The 13,461-nt window shown below is 36.5% G+C and overlaps 2 protein-coding genes across 2 annotated transcripts; one reads left to right on the top strand and one right to left on the bottom strand.

The window, feature by feature from the left end:
- Positions 1-2,445: 2,445 nt before the first annotated feature.
- LOC111021787 (Protein kinase superfamily protein) lies at positions 2,446-7,065 on the top strand. The gene is made up of 2 exons (XM_022298844.2): positions 2,446-2,679; positions 4,269-7,065. The coding sequence occupies exons 1-2, from the start codon at positions 2,640-2,642 to the stop codon at positions 6,353-6,355; spliced, it is 2,127 nt and encodes a 708-aa protein (XP_022154536.1). The 5' UTR covers positions 2,446-2,639; the 3' UTR covers positions 6,356-7,065.
- A 922-nt stretch (positions 7,066-7,987) lies between these two features.
- PAG1 (20S proteasome alpha subunit G1) lies at positions 7,988-13,133 on the bottom strand. The gene is made up of 10 exons (XM_022298831.2): positions 12,827-13,133; positions 12,660-12,699; positions 12,478-12,561; positions 12,140-12,213; positions 11,661-11,747; positions 11,492-11,576; positions 11,301-11,347; positions 10,542-10,607; positions 10,339-10,429; positions 7,988-8,254 (listed from the first exon to the last, which is right to left on the bottom strand). Exons 1-10 carry the CDS (start codon positions 12,928-12,930, stop codon positions 8,183-8,185), a joined length of 750 nt encoding a protein of 249 aa, XP_022154523.1. The 5' UTR covers positions 12,931-13,133; the 3' UTR covers positions 7,988-8,182.
- Positions 13,134-13,461: the final 328 nt, after the last annotated feature.

Here is a 13,461-nt window from a genome sequence, read left to right as displayed (position 1 = left end):
ACCAAGAGACATCTATCTCAAATTGTGATAGAAAAAATGAGATTAAAAATAAAATTAAGGGATTAAAATAATTATTTTTTTATTAATACAGGGACCAAAACAAATATTTTGAATTATAGGAACTAAAATGAACCAAAATTGAAAATACAATGACCAAAATGAACATTTTGAGAGTATAGGGACCAAAATGAACTAAAGTAAGAAATATATATTAATATTCATGGGTTCATCTCAAAACCAATTGACAATATAGAGACCATAATAGTATTTTAACATGTATAAAATGCTACTAATTTTTATGATGGATTTTGTCAAAATGCATGTAACCGTCCCAAGTATAAATAAATGAGTTTGTTTGATCATAAAAATGACCAACTTTGCGAAGCTTGAACTCGAGTAGCCGACGAATGCTCAAAATCTGTATAGAGAGAGAAAAGGCGTTCTAACGCTCAAGTTAATTAGTCAAAGTCCAATTCATTATTTAGAAAGAGAATAGTCTCGCATACCTAAGAAGTGAAGCGGAACTCCATATTTATATGTTTTAGCTCGTCGACATTGCTTACCGAACGATTACGACCATCTTGGAAATCGCAGCGTATTGTCGGAAAAGCAGTTCAAGACAACGACACTCGGTGCTTCGATCACTGGCTCGACCTTTATGAAGGTCTGTCATTGAGATCCTTGTTGGTCGGCTGGACCTTTATGAAAGCACGTACCACCAATGATATCCTAAAGAATAATAATAAAATATTGTAGTAACCTGGGAAATATAGAAAAAGTACAATAGCAAAATGAGGGTAGAAAAATATTTATTATAGCAACCTGGTGGTAAAATAGTATTTACTGTAGTAAACTCGAATTTATAAAATTGTGAAAGAAACCTGGTTTGACTTAACTAACCCTTTCTCAAAACAATGAACTAAAGGTTGTTAGTTCTAAACCTTAAATTAATGCCAAATAAATTTTGCAATCCCCATAGATAATTTAATTAATCCATTGAAAAAAAGAAAAAAAAAAACTCCTGGCTAACTAAAATAGTTTTGTATTATTTTATTACATTACTTTTATTAAAATTAAAATAATGTTCATGTTCTAGAATTAAAATGATGCTAAATTCAAAATATTTCTTAAAATCTCAAATATTAATACAACTCCAAAACGTTAATATCTCTTGATATACGATTACAGCTTCATAAAAGAGAGTTGCAGCCTACCATCTAACTTAAGACGGTGACGTTACGTAGAATCTTGATGGGATAAGAAAACCCTAACCTATTGTATTTGAGAATTCTTATAGTTATACAAATCCCTAGATCACAAAGGCTAATTATACTACTTGACTTCCTTAATGTAACTAGAGTTTAACTTGACTTCCTCATAAATGAAGTTCGAGTGCATTTAATGTAACTCCATTTTGTTATCTATTTGGACATAGAATAAATCTCGACGTCTTCCTTAAAACCTTGTGGCATGAATAAGGCACTTTGGTCCATATCATCTGGTATCAGTTCATATCATCATGTATTAATTTGACCATGCAAATTAAAAATACCATTTTTCGATTAAGGAGATGTAATTACAATAAGTTTGCTTTGATTTTGATTGAGATGCTTGTATTTCTTTTGATTTGATTTGAGTTATTCCCGTATTATTGAAATGATTATTCTACTCATAAATGACGTAAGTTCCTAGAAATTCTTGCTTATTTGTTCTCTTGGCGTCGAAGAGATGTGAAACTTTTTTTTTTTAGAATAGTGACAATGGGCCAATAGGGTGCGGTGCATCATTTTTGTTACATTACTAACCATTTGAAACGTTGTTTTTTCCTCAAAACATCATTTTTAAAAATCAAATGGATTTGGTCTAACTTATATATGTGAGGTAAGTAACGATAAAAAAAGATTACCTAATAACATATTATCACACAATTGCCAATAGCAGACTTCTCACATTATAAGTCGACAACCTAGTTGTGGTTGTCCCAACATTCATAAATTCACTCACTTATGATGTCTTAAGTCACAATTGAAATGAACTCCCTGAAAAAACTGTGTCGAGTATGACATGATCCTGCCAAAAGTTTAGAACCAATAATAATTATAGTACATTTTCTCTCCTATAAATATGATAATGGAAAAAAATACAAATAAGCGCTCTATTATATATACACACACATATCGAATATTAATCTCACGACTTAAATTGACTTAAGCGTTCAAAAATTTGGAGCAACTAAACAAGAATTTTGCCAACCAAAAGGCAAAAACATATGACCAAATGCAAGACGACAACGCAACCTTAAGCAACCAACAACCAAAGGCAAATAAAGTAAAACCACTTGTCGTATGGTACGCCCCCAACAACCAAGTCACGGGTCGGGTCCGGTCCTAAAACGGGTCGGATTGTTCGATCTTCGTCTGGTTGACACCACACGATCCGGCTTTTACTTTTACACTTTTGGAGAAGAGAGAGAGAGAGAGTTTGGAAGTGGAAATTCGCGTCGTCGTTGGATGGTGGCCGAGAAGTGAGGGAAGAAATAGCAGAGAGAATTCGCCGGGATCGCACTCGGAGACAAGACTGAATCAATCGGCGTTTTAGATTTTAGATTTTTGATTTGAATTTGTGGGGGTTCCTGGTCAATGGTCTTGGACTCCCAACTTCATATATCTTCAATGGAAGGTCAGATTTCTCTCCCTAACTCCGAAATTGTCTCTCTATTTTATCGGTCGCTGCCGGAATTTTCTCCGGCGGTCGTGGCGGCGAGTGAGGAGTACTGGGTTTTCGTAGTTCTCTCTCTGTTTTTGTTACTTCTTTAGAAAAGTTCTCGTTGACGAACTTGGTATTTTTGAATTTTGGAAGAGAATTGAGATAAAAATTGCGGGTGTTTCTCTGTGATAGATGCTTTAGGGTTTTTGGGTTGGCTTGTTTCTGTTCACAATTTCAATTATGAAGTCTTGTTGAATTGTGATTCATAATTATGTCATGTTTGGTGATTGTTGGTGTGATGTTACTGATTCTAGTTGGAATAATTGGAGGTGAAATTAATTGACTGCTGCGAATTTCATCTGTTGGTCCCTTCTTATACGAAAACTTTCCTTTCCAATCTTTTTACAACCGGAGCTTTGCTCTCCTGTATCCCCGCTCCCCGTCCCGTCTGAAGGCATGAACTCGAGAGACATCAAGGATTTTTGATATTAAGCTTAGAAGATTCGTACTTGAGACCTCTAGACCAAGAGACCCAAGCCCTTGCAAACCGGATTGCTCCCAACTTTTCTTCCGCATTGCAATTTGCTTACTGATTACTTAAGTGGAGTGACAATATGCTGAAGCCAGTGTGTCTTAGGGGAATGCCGAGTGCTTTTTGCTGTCTGAGTATACTTTTTTCGCATCGAGTTAATCACGGGGATTTATGTTCCTACTACGGGCACTCTTATCTCTGCTTGTGGGTGCCGATAGAATTATGAGCCACATGTAACTCATGAAACACAGTTTAAGATTACAAGTGATATTTTGGAATCTCTAACTAAAGAATGTAATGGCAATTGTATATGGGAAGGAACTGTATGAATAGTTTTTTGTTTGAATCGAAAAGCTAGCTTTTATTGAGAAAACTAAAGGAACTAACTGTATGAATAAGTATATTTCTTGTCTCTTCGGAGACATCTGATGAATAAGTAGGCTTCTTGTGTGACTGATTTTCAAAATAGGAGGAGTTGTGTGATTCTATTTCATGTGATAAGAGCTGGATTATTGTATTTCTTGATATTTTACCGTTTACTATTTTAACTTAAGATGAAACTTTACATGGTATATTCACAAGGTATTTGTGTATCTATTTTTAATTGAAGGAATTAAACAAAGCTTAAGGTTATTTGTTACAATCGACTTTCTTATATTCATGCTGAAGTTTTAGTTTTTTGGTAAGTATTTGAAGTCGTGTTTCTGTCAGCATTAACTATACTATATTAGACAAATAGTAAAACTTTGACAAATTAATTGTTAAAATTGAATTTTCTGCTAGCTAGTTCTATTTTAAAAAATTTCAAATTTGAAACTTATTCTGAGAATTCCAGGTTATGTTTTAGGGTGAGAGAGAGAAGTGTAACTGTAGGCAGTGAATGAGCTTTAGGTGCACCATTATACTAGTTAAAGCTTAGGTGACGATGTTGTAATCGCTGAAATTTATAAAAAGTATTTTTTTTAATAGGAAAATTTATAAAATGTTTTGATTACCAGCTTGAGGCTAATCAATCAACATCCTCTAACAGGTGTATCACCAGACCAGGAATCAGTGGGTTCTGGGACAAAAAGATCCAGTGTATCATCTGGAAGTAAGTCTCGAAACCGGAGGGAGTTTCTCAACAAATTTTTGGACAGTGAAATCTTTACAGCCAAACTTGAGGATTGGTTTGAAGAAGTATCGGAGAGTTCTAGAACCAAAAGGTCTGTTTTTGATGTTCCTTTTGAGTTGATAGATCTACAGAAGTTTGACTATGCACTAGAAGGGATTTCATTTCAGCAGCTGATTCGTATGCCCGGAGCTATTTATGCTTCTGCTTCTGAGGGCATGGAAGCAACTGCTTATATTGCAATTGAGGATTTTCTTCATGCAAGTGTGAAGGGGTTGTGGGAGGCATTTTGGAGTCAAGATCAGCCCATGCCTTTCACTGTTGGCTGCTTATACAAAGATAATTTAAAATTTTACCAGGCTGAGAAGGCAATTGCTACTGGGAAGCTGGAAGGTCTTTCAGCCACTGGCATACTGCTGAAGAACCCTCGACATCCCCATGGGAAGTGGGACCAAATTCTCACGCTTGCTTTACTGAGTCCTGATATTGGAAACCTTGCTACGGATCGTGATAGCTATCCTTCTCCGTCTGTTTTAGGTGAGGTCCTTTTTTATGCTGTCCGAATGCTATTGTCGAGAAGCTTGAGCAAATCAAACTATTCGCAAGGTTCGATCTCAGCCTTTGTTCTTCTTGTCGATTCTCAATATGGAGGAGTTATTAAGGTTGAAGGAGATTTAAGTAGATTGGAGTTTGATTTGAATAATGTATATGAATGTGCTGCTGAATGGATAAAAGGATATGCTACAATATCAATCTCTCCTATCGATAGGATTTGGAACGAGCTTGGAAATGCAAACTGGGGAGATATCGGGGCATTACAAGTACTTTTTGCAACGTTCCATTCTATTATTCAATTTGCTGGAGTCCCCAAACACTCGATTGAGGATCTAGCTGCCGATCATAGCTCTCGTTTGCAAACGAGAAGAGTTGAGAGGCAGTTGGGAGATGTTAGAGTGAATGGGAATGGTATGTTTAGGTTCCAGCAGCAAAGTGTTTCCCCTGAAATCGTTGAAGTTCAGGAAGATTCTATCAAAGTTAAGTCCGAAGAGATAGTAAAGTTGGAAGTAGGATCCGTACTGTGGTTAGAGGATTCAAACTGGCAAAAGGGTTATCAGATTAATGAACTCTTGACTTCCAGTGAGCTTCAATTTTATATTGCTTCTCCAATCGAAGAACCTGGGAAGAGTCTGTTTCTTTATGTTGGGTCTCGAATTTCCCAGCTAGAAGCATGGGAAGATATGAACTTGTGGTATCAAGTGCAGAGGCAAACTAAGGTTTTGACTGTAATGAAACAGAAAGGTCTATCTAGCAAGTACCTACCTCAGTTGAGTGCATCTGGCAGGATCATTCATCCCGGTCAGTGTCGTAGACCCAGCTCGGGTGGCAACTGTGATCACCCATGGTGTGGTACACCTATTCTTGTGACCAGCCCAGTTGGTGAAACTGTAGCTGACATGGTAAATGGTGGTAGATTTAATTCTGAAGAAGCAATAAGGTGTTGCCATGATTGCTTGTCTGCACTTTCAACTGCTGCTTCAGCTGGAATTCGACATGGTGACATCAGGCCAGAGAATGTGATTTGTGTGAGATCTGGTGTGAGACGGCCTTATTTTGTTCTTATAGGCTGGGGACATGCGATTCTCGAAGACAGGGACCGTCCTGCTTTGAATCTTCACTTCTCATCCACTCTTGCTCTACAGGAGGGGAAACTCTGCTCTGCCTCAGATGCAGAGAGCCTAGTTTATATGCTTTATTATGCCACTGGTGGTGGCTTTCCTGATTTGGATTCTGTCGAGGGAGCGCTACTGTGGAGAGAGACCTCTTGGTCAAGGAGGTTAATTCAGCAGAAGCTCGGTGACATGTCGACGGTACTGAAAGCATTTTCGGACTATGTCGATAGTCTATGCGGAACACCATATCCAATGGACTATGAGATATGGTTAAGAAGGTTGAGGAGAAACATTCACGATGAAGATCCTGGGAAGGAAGTCGATACATCAGGCTAGGCTAGGTCTCTTTTGTTAGCTATGTTGTATAGAAGTGCTACTCTGTTATCTGACAACATCTATTCCCAACTGGGAGTATGCAATTTTGGTTGGAGAAGACTCGACGTAGCAGGTAAGTTCATCGGCTCATACAACATCGGTGAAGTTCGAATTTTTGAACTCAATACTGGTTAGTACATAGGAGGGGTTTCGTTTCTGCATGAATCAGCTTGGCATAATCGTTTGTTTTCGAGTCCAAGGCCCTGTTCAAATATCTTCTTTCAAGTGTGTTGGATGGATTCACACCTTGACATGGTTACACTATGTTCATGGACCGTGGAAAGGATATTGCTTTAGAATCTCGATACACCTAACAAGATACCGCTGCTCGTCCTTAAGCATCGGTTGATATGGGCAGACACGGTTACTATTGTCGACACTGATCTGCGAGTAAGGTAGATGCATGATGTTCTATGTAATTGCTTAGGTGAATAGGATTAAGTAGCATTGAAGTTGGTGTGAAGGGTACATTTTTGTAAATGTGTTAGTTTTTTGGGTGTCACATGGGGTTTGTGATTAAGTTGATTGAAGTTGGAAGTGTATTTATTTGGTCATTGGGTAATTTCTCCTTTCAGTAGTCAGAACTTATGAGGAGGGTAGAGTTGGAAATTGATGTTGTTGAAGATGAAGATTATATATAACATTCAAAAGGAACATGTAAGTTTTCTATATGGATAGGCTTCATTGGACTTCCTGTTTATGCTCTATACTTATAGTGTAATTAATATAAGCTACCAAATATGAGTATAGTTCAGCCATGGTATCTACTCCTTTTTTTTAGGTCGAAAGTTCAAATCTCCATATCCCAAATTTGTTACCAAATATTTGCTCTTTTTCTACGAGACTTCATTTTTATCACAAGTACCAAAACAGTTTCAAATGAAAACTTTTATTTTGGTCTCTATACCAAATTCTATTCATTTCAGTCTCTCTACTTTCGAAACATTTGTTTTGGATCATGTATTTTTAAAAAGGGATCATTTTTGTCCATTTATTTTCATTTTTATCTCATTACTTTTGATAAAAAATTTAGAAATTGTTTGAAATGTAGCCATAAATTTGTATTTAAAATAAACAAAAATCAACTGTGGACAATTTGAAAATATAACAATAAAAATAAACTAAAATCAAAAGTATAAGACCAAAATAGTATTTTAAACGTGTATTTTAAAAGCCATAAAAAGTAAAATTTAAAAGCCTAAATTCAAGTAAATGATAAAGATAAACAAATTGGTTACCTAAAAGTTAACAAATTCAAATGGTCCTTAGAGTTTTAGTTGATATCCAATTTATTTCCTATAGTTTCAAAAGTTTCAATTTGATCCATATAACTCGAGCTTAATCTCAATTTGATCTAAAGTTGAGTTTCAAAGAAAACAAATGAAAATGAGCAGATTTCTCAAGTAGACGAAAAAACAGTTTACGAATGATTCACGATGTTTAACCAAACTATAGGAACTTCAACGGAACAACGAAATAAGCCCAAATCATAGAAACCAAACCCCAAATAAGTTGAATAACGCCCCCTGCAACAGTTGCAGCATTTGCAAATCATGACTCCTGATCATATTGAAAATTCAATTGGAGCAGGTGGAAATTGAAGAGGGAAAAAAAATCCCAATTTGATTTAAGAACAGTCAACAAAGCAGTATGAAAATCACATTAAAAGTTTCAGTTCCTGAATCCTAGGGAAAAATTCATACAGGATGCTCAAATCAGACACTTGAAACTAAATAAAGCAATTGCAATTTGCAGCACAGTGATAACACCTATAGATATCCAACTTCCTTAATCAGCATCCATCTCTTCCAGGGCAGCTTTAGCTGCTGCCTTTGCTTCCTCAAGAAGATCATCCGGAACCTGAAGATGGTAAGAGCATGTCAAGAAAATAAAATGGCAACAGCATCAGAGAAGCAAGGCCCGGATTCGAGATTTGGGAAGCATCTCGGGGCAACAATGAATTAGGTATACTTGCTACTTTTTTTTTATAACTGGGAGTCGGTTTGCTCCCCTATACCCAGGGGCACTCGCCCCCACCCCAACGCCCGGACCCTAGAGACATCAAATATTTCTGATATTACGCTCACCTTTAAGCTAGTATGACCAAGAGACACCAAGTCCCTGCCAATCAAGTTGCCCCTCGGGAGCTTAGGTATACTTGCTATTACTATAGCCTTGGAGTTGGTTAATACTACAATTGCTTATTGCAGGGTGGAAGTCTTTCCATTCTAAAAATTTAGGAGTTGTGTGGAAAACTACAAAATCTTTCAATATTTTACGTATTATTATCGCCTTACAAAAAGCTAAGAGAGGGGCATCTCCCAGAATAACTGGGAGTCGGTTTGCTCCCCTATAACCAGGGGCACCCACCCCCTCCCCAACGCCCGGATCCTAGAGACATCAAGGATTTTTGGTATTAAGCTCACCTTTAAGCTAGTACGACCAATGGACCCCAAGTTCTTGCCAATCAGGCTGCCCCTCAGGAGCTTAGGTATACTTGGTATTACTATATACTTGGGAGTTGGTTCATACTCCAACGGCGGATTCCAGGGTGGAAGTCTTTCCATTCTAAAAATTTAGGAGTTGTGCGGAAAACTACAAAATCTTTAAGTATTTTACATATTATTCTCGCATTACGACAACCTAAGAGAGGGTCATCTCCCAGACTAATATCAATCCAACTAAGAACAAACTTAACTGTTAAATCTCGAAAGAAATTGAACGACAAGAAAAATTCCCACTGCTACTATCTATAAAACACGGACACGGCAAAAAAGGAGGAGTGTCTGTGTCGGACACGTGTCGGACACGGATACGTCCGGACACGCTCCGGACACGTGTCCGACATGCAATTTAAAGTGTCCGAATAATAAATTTTTTATTTTAATTTCAGACACGTGGGGACACGTTTTGGACACGGGAGGGACACGCCAGAAAAAAAAATATTGTTTCCTTAGCCCAATTTTGGAAGTCCAAGAAGTTTGGCTGAAATCTCAAAAACTTAAACTACAAAAAAAAAAACCCTAAAACGCTACCTAGTGACTCACCCTTCTGTTTGTGTGAGTTAAATTAAATAAGCTCTATTCTTACTTCCTTTTTCCCCTAATTTCATATGAATTAAACTGGAGTAGAATATGTTTTACTAAATTAGGATGACAACTTCGACCCAATAATCAAATTCAAATCCTTCTCTAGGATTTTTTTTGGCGGATTACATTTACTATTTTTATGCTTTTTAGTGGGTACATCTTCAACCCAATAAATTTACTTGACATTTATGTTTTTTAGTGAAGTATATTTAGCATTTTTATGTTAAATTTACCTATATCCTAAAAAAATAATAAATAAATAACGTATCCCCAGCGTGTCCATGTCCTAGTTTTTTAGAAATTGACGTATCGCCGTGTCCTATCGTGTCCGTGTCCGTGTCCGTGCTTCTTAGGCTACTATTGTAGCAAACTGGAATCCTGCCAATTCCAAGTTCTTAAGAATGCCTTTCAACAATATACATAGCCCAAAGTATTGATAGTTAGCTCTCCATCTTCAGGTTAATTTTATCTATCTACATTGTTGGCATCTAAATAATGTAGGAACCACCAAATAAACTAATAAAATAAATAAATAGTAATGTGAATGGATATAAATAGAAGTAGTATTCAGTACTAGTTTTTTCACACAAACTACGTACCATCAACGAACTTATGAACCACAGAATTCTGACACAAGGCAAACTAAGTTTAAAATAACTCAGTTAAGAACTGAGATGCAGCTTTCAAAAATCAAATTTATGTACAGTCAGCTACCCATAATTGGAGTTGAAACAGAAAATGGGAGGAATTGTTTCTACGACATAGACTTAGGTATCGCAAAAGATCATGTAATTGAATTTCGAAAAAAACAAATTGAAATTTAATTTATCCTATAACATTAAGACTTCAGAGTACCTTCTGATGTTGGCGTTTTGATTCATCACAGATCCAACTCATTTCCAATTCGAAGTCCTTATCCTTCGCCTCATCATGTACTCCATATATACTGCACACGGAAGTAACAAAATAAGGTTAACATTCTAAATCAAGCATTTGTTCCAAAACAACTACTAGGTCAATTGTTTTAGCAAAGCCAAAACAACTCAAAAGTTACTCACATCTTGGCTACTTCAATGACCCCTTGCCGACAAGACAGTTCAGAGAGGTTCAACTTCTCAATTTCCCTGCCATTGCATTGCTAACACATCAGAAACATCACTTAAATTTTTATGAATGTTAGCATACGTCGAAGTAATGTAATATCCAAAGGTGGTCAGAAATTGTATATGTTTTCTTAATATATCCAAATGTCAAATTTAGAATTAAAATTAGTAGAATAAAATTCAAGTGTATGGGAGATTTTCTTTGCAGAGAGTTGAGTAATTAATAATAGACTTGTATGAACTATTTTCCTCCATCCGTAAAGTCATGGTAAGAGATGATAATTCAATCTTACAGCTTCTTAAAATTCTGGGAGTTCATTATTGCTTACACAATCGCTTAACTATGAATCCCCTATAAATTGGTCAGTGAATTCGCAATGTAGCAAGGAGTTTATAAAACTAAAACTACAAATATGAACCTAGTCTTCCCAAAATTATGAGGATTCCCTTATTCGTAATGAAGGCTATGCATGTATCTCCTACAGAAATTATCTTTAGGCAGCTGTCTGCAGGTTATGGCTTCCCTCTTAAGGGCTTTTGCTTACAGGATGGTTTTCACTGATTGAAGTAGTCAAGCATCCATGATCCATATTTTGGAGAACTTATTATCTTTAAATTCAACCAAAGTAAATTAAATTAGATAGCAACTAAGGATTGATCTCCAGTCAATCCACAACAAGAAACATCATGCCAATAACAAGGCTCTTATCTTACGTTTTTGCAGCTTGCCTACCCTTGCCGATTGCAGCACCATAGTACCTCTAGAAAAAGACCATAAAAAAAATGTCAGTTCGTATAACAACCACCATGTACATAAGTAGTTTACAGTCATGGAACTAAACAACGGTGAAATTTAAAATGGAATACTGCAAGTCTGCAGCAACATGTCAATATATAAAACTCACATAGGAAACACCGGATGGTTCAACCATGTACAGTTGTGGTCCATCCCTATCATAACCTCCGAGAATTACCCCGCATCCGAAAGGTCTGCAAGATTAATTTTAATTCTATTTAAGTATAAAGGAGGAAGAAATTTTAAATTACTACAGGTCCTACTGAATCATGACAAACCTGAGCCACCAGTAAAGTGTACAGAGATGCACATAACTAGCAACACGATCAGCTAGTTCCTTTACAGGGATTGGTTCACCGTAAACACTACATAAAGAGTCCATAACTAACTGAGATAAGCATTCAATAGGATCATGCAAAAGACACAATATATCTCAAATAACATCACATAAAGCATGGGATTAATTCATAACTTCTTTCTCATGCTCACATAAAGACTAGTACTGCTCATCTGTTATATCTAGATGGTAGAGGACTTATTATCTGTAAACGTCTATTTCAATACATTAAACTTATCAAGTCAGGATTCAGGAACCATATTTGAACCTAAGAGAAGATTGGATTAACTCAAACTACAATCACCAAATAGTCATCAGCATTTTCATTAATTACAAATGAACAAATTTCATTATTTATGAAGTGGGAGATGTGCATTAAAACTCAGAGACTGTCAAAAATAAAGAGTCTCAAAGTGAAACCTTTCGTAGTTGGTTGCTTCAGATTTGGCTCGAGCAACTATTTGTCTTCCATCTGCTGCCAATCCTGCCACAGCCTACCGTCGAATAACAAACACATCAAATTGGAGCCTTACAGTTCACTTCTCGCTATGTGTTAAACAACAAAGACTTGAACATAAAAAAATCCAAGCAAATAACTTTTTTGCTCCATTATTCACACGCAAGTTTCTACCTCGTCAAGGCACCTTTCCATAATCAGTTAATCGACGACCACTATGTAATAAAAGCTCAAAATATCAAACCCTTAGTGAAGCATAATTGAAATGAAAGCAGTGATTGGGAAAAGACAAGGGAAGTACCATGCCAGAATGACGATGAACTGCGTGAATTCTTCTATTAGAACCGGGAAGCATCATCTTAGAGGTAATTAGCTTTTCCACGCCCTGAATCAAAAACACCCCCATCAGAATCAGATTCGTACATCGCAACAAACTACAGCACTCTCACAGGAAACACACTCAAGAGGCAAAAAAAAAATTACCATAACGACTCCATCCTTGCATTTGATTCCAATTACAGTCCTGCAAACGAATTCGAAAACAGTTAACACACAAAAGGAAACCACAAATCCGTAACTGAGGCAGTGTATTGAGAAATTAGGAGAGAAGAAAAAAGAAACGGAGAAGAAAAAGAGAAGAATAAGAATACCCGCTGTTGTCGACGGCCTTAGCGGCGTACTCGATCTGGAAAACGCGGCCATCTGGGGAGAATGTGGTGACGGAAAGATCGTAACCAGTCCCTATGCTACTCATTCTGATTTCTGATTCTTTGCCCTAACGGAGAGCGGATTCGATTGCTTCTCTGTGGAGCAGGAAATGGAGCAGCTTATGAAGAACACAAGAGAAGCTCCTTCTTTCTACTCTTCCGCTCTTCAATTTCTTTCTTCTCAAGAAAATCTTTTGCTTCTTTTTTCTCTTCTTTTTTCTTTTTTTTCTCCGTACACTTTTCCTTTTCCTACTAATTGAATTACAATTTTAGTCATTGTGTCTTTTTTTTCCCTCTTTAATAAGTCCATTTTCTCTGAGACTTTTTTTTTTGAAACAGTATTTTTTTCTGAACAATAATTCTCATGTCTTGAGATTCAATAAGAGAGAATGATACCAAAGCGAGCACCGCCGTAATTGGTACATATCTTCAACCAAGAAGCTATAAGTTTGATTGATATTTTCCTAATGTCATCAGAAAAATTGAAAAAATTCTAGAAAATAAGAACAAAATATCACTAATATGAATAAATATTAATATAAATACATTTTAATCTATAATTTTACTGGCCTCGTTTA

Source organism: Momordica charantia, assembly GCF_013281855.1.
Source record: "Momordica charantia cultivar OHB3-1 chromosome 1 unlocalized genomic scaffold, Mcharantia_2.0 BLBB01000001.1, whole genome shotgun sequence".
Taxonomy (NCBI): domain Eukaryota; kingdom Viridiplantae; phylum Streptophyta; class Magnoliopsida; order Cucurbitales; family Cucurbitaceae; genus Momordica; species Momordica charantia.
This window is presented reverse-complemented; position numbering and strand designations above follow the sequence as displayed.

Bases quoted from the DNA above. Each gene is read 5' to 3' on its own strand.
- LOC111021787 (XM_022298844.2), top strand. From the start codon at position 2,640: ATGGTCTTGGACTCCCAACTTCATATATCTTCAATGGAAG. The intron at 2,680-4,268 runs GTCAGATTTCTC...ATCCTCTAACAG, and splicing joins TCATATATCTTCAATGGAAG to GTGTATCACCAGACCAGGAA.
- PAG1 (XM_022298831.2), bottom strand. From the start codon at position 12,930: ATGAGTAGCATAGGGACTGGTTACGATCTTTCCGTCACCACATTCTCC. The intron at 12,562-12,659 runs GTAATTTTTTTT...TTTTTGATTCAG, and splicing joins GCAAGGATGGAGTCGTTATG to GGCGTGGAAAAGCTAATTAC. The intron at 11,348-11,491 runs GTGAGTTTTATA...GTCTTTTTCTAG, and splicing joins AACCATCCGGTGTTTCCTAT to AGGTACTATGGTGCTGCAAT.